Source organism: Halyomorpha halys, unplaced genomic scaffold, assembly GCF_000696795.3.
Source record: "Halyomorpha halys isolate HHAL.00 unplaced genomic scaffold, Hhal_1.1 Scaffold504.1, whole genome shotgun sequence".
NCBI classification, from domain to species: domain Eukaryota; kingdom Metazoa; phylum Arthropoda; class Insecta; order Hemiptera; family Pentatomidae; genus Halyomorpha; species Halyomorpha halys.
In genome coordinates, this window is record NW_027105794.1 from 126,531 (window position 1) to 132,973 (window position 6,443).

General features: G+C 33.5%; 1 protein-coding gene across 1 annotated transcript in view; it reads left to right on the forward strand.

Moving 5' to 3' along the window:
* Nucleotides 1-6,443, forward strand: part of Hyccin (PI4KA lipid kinase complex subunit hyccin) — a 34,146-nt gene that overhangs the window by 11,513 nt on the left and 16,190 nt on the right. The window contains exons 5-6 of the mRNA XM_024363465.2: nt 2,531-2,662; nt 5,890-6,020. Coding sequence (XP_024219233.1) covers nt 2,531-2,662; nt 5,890-6,020 — 263 coding nt within the window. The remainder of the gene's footprint in view (nt 1-2,530; nt 2,663-5,889; nt 6,021-6,443) is intronic.

The following is a 6,443-nucleotide window of genomic DNA, read 5'->3' on the forward strand; positions in this document are numbered from 1 at the left end:
AAAAAAAAATGTATATATATTGAGTCATAATATGAGTCATGTGCCAGGCAGAGAACTGAAAATTTGGTGTTTCCTGTCAGATAGGTACGGTACCAAATTTGTTCCTTGATGTCTAAAACATACAGTGTGAATGGAAAATTTGGATTCTGAGAACAAAATTTGTTTCTATGATGAATAGTGAGGAAGCTACATTAAATACCTTATAAACATAATAAAAATATAACATAAAATAAACAGTAAACAATTTTTAAATCAAAGAATTGAAAAAATAATAATATAAATAGCGGAACTAATTATAAACGAGAAAACAGCTATGTTTCATGTTCTGTCTATATAATTTGGTGATTTTATATTCCAACTACTGTTGTTATTGGCTAATACATTTCTGAGAGACTGTTGGCAATCTAACAAGAAACTTTTATACACGATTTGAAAGTTCTAAAGAACTGACTATCCCAACATATGTGAATATAAGCTAACAACTCAAAGAAATCGATTAGGCTGAGTTTACGTTTGTGCATGCGTAAGCAATTGTGGATGGACTTTGTTAAAAGTGATAATGAGTCATTTTTACACTAATCCTCTACTTTAAGGAGAATCGGATCAATCGTTATTGACATATAGGTGTGTTAGGAAAAATATGTTTGAGAATAAGAGGGCTGTATAGAAAGTAAAAGACGTTTTGAAATAAACAATTCACAAATTGAAAAACTCAAAGTTTATTATATACATTTGAAAGGTTTAAGAGTGTACCTTTTTTCTATATTATCGCCATTCAAACTGAGACATTTATCCGCGGCACAAGTTTTTCAATACCCTCTCTTTAGAAATCTGCTGCCTGCGATTTCAACCACTGGCTTACACTGGCATGAAGTTTGGTGTCAGTATCAAAGCATTGTTTACCAAGCTATTTTTTCATCGCTGGGACGAGGTGGTAATCGCTCGGCAGCAAATCCAGGCTGTATGGTGGATGGTCAAACTCTCCGATCCAAGAGTGCCCAGGTACCATGTGTGGACGTGCGTTGTCGTGAAAAAACAACATCTAGGTGCTAAGTTTTCTTTGACGCTTATTTTGTATTTAACTTTCTTAGTGTTTCACATTACCTTTCTGAGTATATTGTTGCTCCGCGTTCCAGAAAATCAACGAGAAGCACTCCCTTAGAGTCCTGAAACACAGTAGCCATGATCTATCTTGCTGACAGCTTTGACTCATTATCCCCTGCCCGTAAACATCACAAAGCTGAAGATAAATTTCAATTGGTCTGTTGTTTCGAACCAAAAAAAACCAAATCACAGACCGCACTTCACAAGTGGCAGGATTTTCTATTCCAAAGCATATTTTGATGACTCACAGAGAGCAAAGTAAGAAACACACAGTCCTCACACTACAACAGCTGAATCCGTACTGAAAGTTGAGATGTTCGGACACCAAGATGGTGGCTCTACCCCCACCTATTGTCATGATAGGCCAAAACGTCTGTTACTTTCTGGACAGCCCTTGTACATTATCAAATTTAGTGTATTGAATACCAATCCACACAATCCTTGAAAGGCTATAATATCTGGTCAGTAACTACGCACTGACCGATTCAAATTCCTATTTGTTTCTTGTTGTTTAACTTGAAATTAAGAATTTTCAGTTCTGAGGACAAAACATTTCTTCACTTCCTAAATGAACAATAAGTGTTCCTGTCTATGGTAGTGAGGAAGCAAAATAACAGAACAGTTTAAAATATTCAGAAAGAATATAGATTTGGCACCTAATTCATAGGTCATCTCAAGATGGTCCTGCTTGATTTCCCAAATTGCAGTGGATTATGGGTTCATTTTATTGTTTTTATTCTAATTAATTTGTCCATCTTCGAAAGCCGTGGTTCTCTCAAGCAACCATAAGGAAAGATTTATTTAACATCATACAAATTTTTATTAGACTTAGGACGAATCATGGACTTTGCAATAACTACCTGCACAAAATAGATATAACTGAAAATTTTCAATGCGAAAATTGAAGTCATAATGATGCATACAAAAAACAACAAGAAATATTGTTCAAAAATCTATAATAATAACAAATCAAAAGATTATTTATGATAATATATTAAAAGTAACAGATTATGCAAAAATATGTTACATCCATAAATATTTGAAATGTATAAACAAAGATATATAACATAGTTAAGGAACAGTATATTAGTAAATCACATATATTTAACTTAATAAATAAGCAATAACAAATAGAATATAGTAAATTAATAAATAGAGTATAGGTAATTAATTTTTGGATGTATGGAATAAACCAATGTCACCTACAGGAGGGTAAAAAATCCGTCCATCTGAGACTTACTTCTAAATAAACGTTCATACTGCTTTGAAATTCTTCAATTTTCTTTAATTTTTTCATACTATGTTGCTGGACAGTGTATAAATATTTTTGATAACTTTATTTATGGATAACTGTGTCACCTCATTGTGTTTCTGAACTATAAATATTTTGGATGTTTTATATTACGTTAGTGTTTGTGATTTTCAGGCTTGTAACGCAGGGATTTAACAAACCTGGTAAACGTATTTCATACAGCAATGATGTACCAAGAGTTCTTCCAAGAATTCCTGTCAGCCCCAAATTTCTTCTAGAACTTCTTCATAGCTTGTATTATTCAATGTGAGTATTAAATTGAAATAACTTTCACTTTTTATTTGTCTGTATCCATGGTAATATTGACTAGAAACCAATTTTTGGTTCTAATGGTTTTTGTTACTTCTTTTCTATGTGGTTTAATTTTTACTTGAATGTTTTTGGCTTTTTTGTATTAGTTTGGATAATATTTTCATGGAAAAGACATTTTAAACAACATATTAGTGATCATAAATCCTTAAGTAATGTTACTAAAAAAGTAGTGTTGATAAATATTTATATTTAATTAGATTAAAATTAAATCTGTACCACTACAATCCTTGAAGGGTCAGGGGTTCACTTACTTTGTTAGGAAGTACTGTTAGTAGACCAACAGTTGTGCAAGGAGGTGATTTGGTCAGAATCATGCTTAAACGCCAGATTTTTACCCAACTAAGGGTACTCACTTTATGAAACTGGGTGGACCCCGAAGGGCTGACTCACGGCTACATTGAAACAAAAAGCAATTATCTGCCCAACCAGATTTGAACCCATGTCCTTGGAGTTAGTAATCCATTGCCTTACTAATGAGCTGCATATACATATATTATATATACACACATATAGATAGATATAAGAATTTTATTTTAAATGATTTAATATTATTGACTTTATCTCAGGGAGGGTTCCCTAGACAATCAGAAAGCAATTACACTGTGTGTAATACACTAAGTGAATTAATGGCTACTTTTACAAGTCTGTTGTATCCTATGTTGAACAAACTAACCTATTATATTACCTTCTTCGGTGACTGTTGATTCTTGATGTCTTCTTACAAAAATGTTACCGCTGACAGTAGACAGATGGTTGTCAGGACCTCAGCAATCCAGGCATCCACACCTCCAGTCTATTCAAGCAAAGAGATAGTTTTCTTCCTTTTACCGTTACCAACACTCAATAGTCAATGCAAATATTGATAGTTAGCACAACAGTTTTGATTTACTTTCAATGATTTATGATGTAAATATTTCATTGATAATTATTCTCCTTTTCTATTTATGATGTAAATGCTTCATTGATAATTATTCTCCTCTTCTTTTTATGATATAAATATTTCATTGATAATCTGGCAACACTATTTACCTTATAACCTCCATAATCCAGTTAGTGTAAATATTGTAATTAACAAGATCATTTTAGTTGGCAACGAGAATGGGATCTTCAAAAATTTCATTGATTGAACTTAACGTTCAAACTGTAAAAAACAGACTTAAGTCGGCTGCAAGTGAGACTTGTCTCTTTGAAGAAAAGATACAGAAAATTCTTTTCTGATACAGAGCAACACCTCTTGCCTGCAGATAATCTCTAGCCGAAATGTATCTTCATTGCCAGATGAGAATCCGTTTAGATACAATTTCCCCATACATGCCACAGACTTTAAAGATCTCTTCAAATTCCTGCAGGTCTTTCGAAGTGGGAGAGAGAACCCGTTCGATTGTATATACACAATAGACAAGTATGGCAATCTGGAGAAATACAAAGAAAATTGGGCACTCGTCATTACCAAGTTTTGCTGGATTGAGGAAGATCTATTAAAAGACACATCTATCAGCTGAGACCTACAGTGGTTCCCAAACCTAAAACGCAAGTGACATTTGATCCATGCCAGTCATTTGACATTCCAAGGAGTCTAGCTCCAAGGTTCAAGGGTACTCCAAGAAGTCCAGCTCGAGAGTCTAAGAGTACAGATGCGATAATCCCGTCAGAACCTGATCCAGACATGGAAGCTATTGATTTACCTGAACCAGAACAACACCCTCAACCAAGAAGTCTCCCTCAACGAGTACGTCAGCCACCTACTCGCTACAAGGACTTTGTGATGAAATGAAGGATAAGGGGTAGAAGTCAGTGATTGGGTGAAGTGTGTAGTATGTAAGGTGTCCAAAAATTTATGTAGTCTTAAAATAAATGGGGGAGAAACTGTGGCAACACAGTATTTAATAACCTCTCTAATCTAGTTAGTGTAAATATTGTAATTAACAAGATGGTTTTAGATAATTATTCTCCTCCTCTATTTTTTCCTGGATTAGTTTGTTCTATAATTGTGGTAGAGAAACAACAAAAGTTTTTTTTCAGCCAAGACTCCCATTGGAGTCCTATACTCCCTAACCATGGTTGGAGGGAGGTAGTGAATTTTTTCATTTTGTGAGACTGCCACTCAATGAAAAAAGTCAACGCCTGTTACAATTGCCATGGTAAGATAAAAACACTGGCGATATCTGCGTGGACAAAAGGGATTATGGGGAAAAACAAAAACACGAGCGATATGTTTAGACGAGTGGGCTTTGGTTTTGTGAAGGGGAATCTTCAGCACGTCCTGGATAGGAGAGTTGTGGCATTACATCGTTAGAGATTATATCTCTATAATTCTGGTGATACGGTGACAGGAAAGGAAATATCGAACAACCTTGTGTTCTGCCAGGAGTACACCTAAAGACTACGTGGGGTTCGAACTAAATTTTATTTTAATATCACTTTTATATTCCTTTGTGCTGTAATGTAAATAATAGTTGATAAGGTTAATCATTTAAGTTGAAGTTAAGTCAACCTATAAGTTCTCATTGTTTTATTAATTGATATGAATTCTTTTCTTTCCTTTTTCATTCTGTGTACGTATATTTCTTCTTATCATTAAACTTTTGTGCATATAGTTCTTCTGTTCATTCTTATGCATGTACACTGCTTTCAACTTGTTAGTTTTACCTATGTTTTTTTTGTTATGTTTACTTAATATTTCGATAATTCAACAGGTGGAAGATAACACACCTAGGTTTTCTGTTATCTACATGTAAAGGTATTCGCCAGTGGTTATAATTTGATTATTATTTATATAAGGGTATATTGTGGGCATATTGTTTCGGGGTCTTTGTTATTTCCAAGGAAAAAATAACGTGGCGCCTAAGGAGCAATTTATTCTTTATTGTTTTGTCTTTTTTCCCTTTTGGCGATTATACTTATTTTTTTATTATTTTCCTTTAACTCATAACTAAGGATAGATCAAAATTTGCGGTTATACGCCCCAGGCCGGATTCAAACCGGCTCCACCAGCAATTTCAAATTTGTAAGACTAGGCCTAACCAACTGAGCTACGGATAGCCCAACAACAAAAGTTGAAACAATTTTAATATACCTGCTCTACATAGCAATTTAATAGCTCAAATTTACATTTTTTTTTTTTTAATTTTCAATTATAAAAATGTTTCTATTATGTCAAGCTTCAATGGAGATAGTGGACTTGCACTGCAGGCTGTTGACGATGTTCACAGCCGAGCTTGTTACCAGGGTTACACCGAAGTTCTTTTAGTTACCAGTGCCATCAAGAACTCAACTTCACATACTTATTCAGGTAATTTTTCTTACGTTGCCATTGTAAAACATTTTGAATCCTTTTATGATCCTAGATCATTACGCTCCCCTGTAATAGCATTATTTGCTCATTATGACAGTTATTAAAAAAAAAAAAGACTATTTGATGTCTGATTATTTTAGACCCTTCAAAATAATTAAACAGTGATCCTTTACCATCATTTCGCCTTATATCTAATAATGCAATTATTTAATTCAATACAGGTTCTTTTGTTTATTAAATTTGTAAAAAAAAAAAAATTAAATGAAACAAACACAAAACATTTTAAAATGTTTACAGTTAGGCTTACAGATCAATTTAAGCTATCAATTATTCAGAAAATTTATTCATAAAAGGAATATGGTCCGGGTGCGGTAAAAAAAAAACTCAAATAGTAGAATTGTACTATTTTATTGAGCCAAC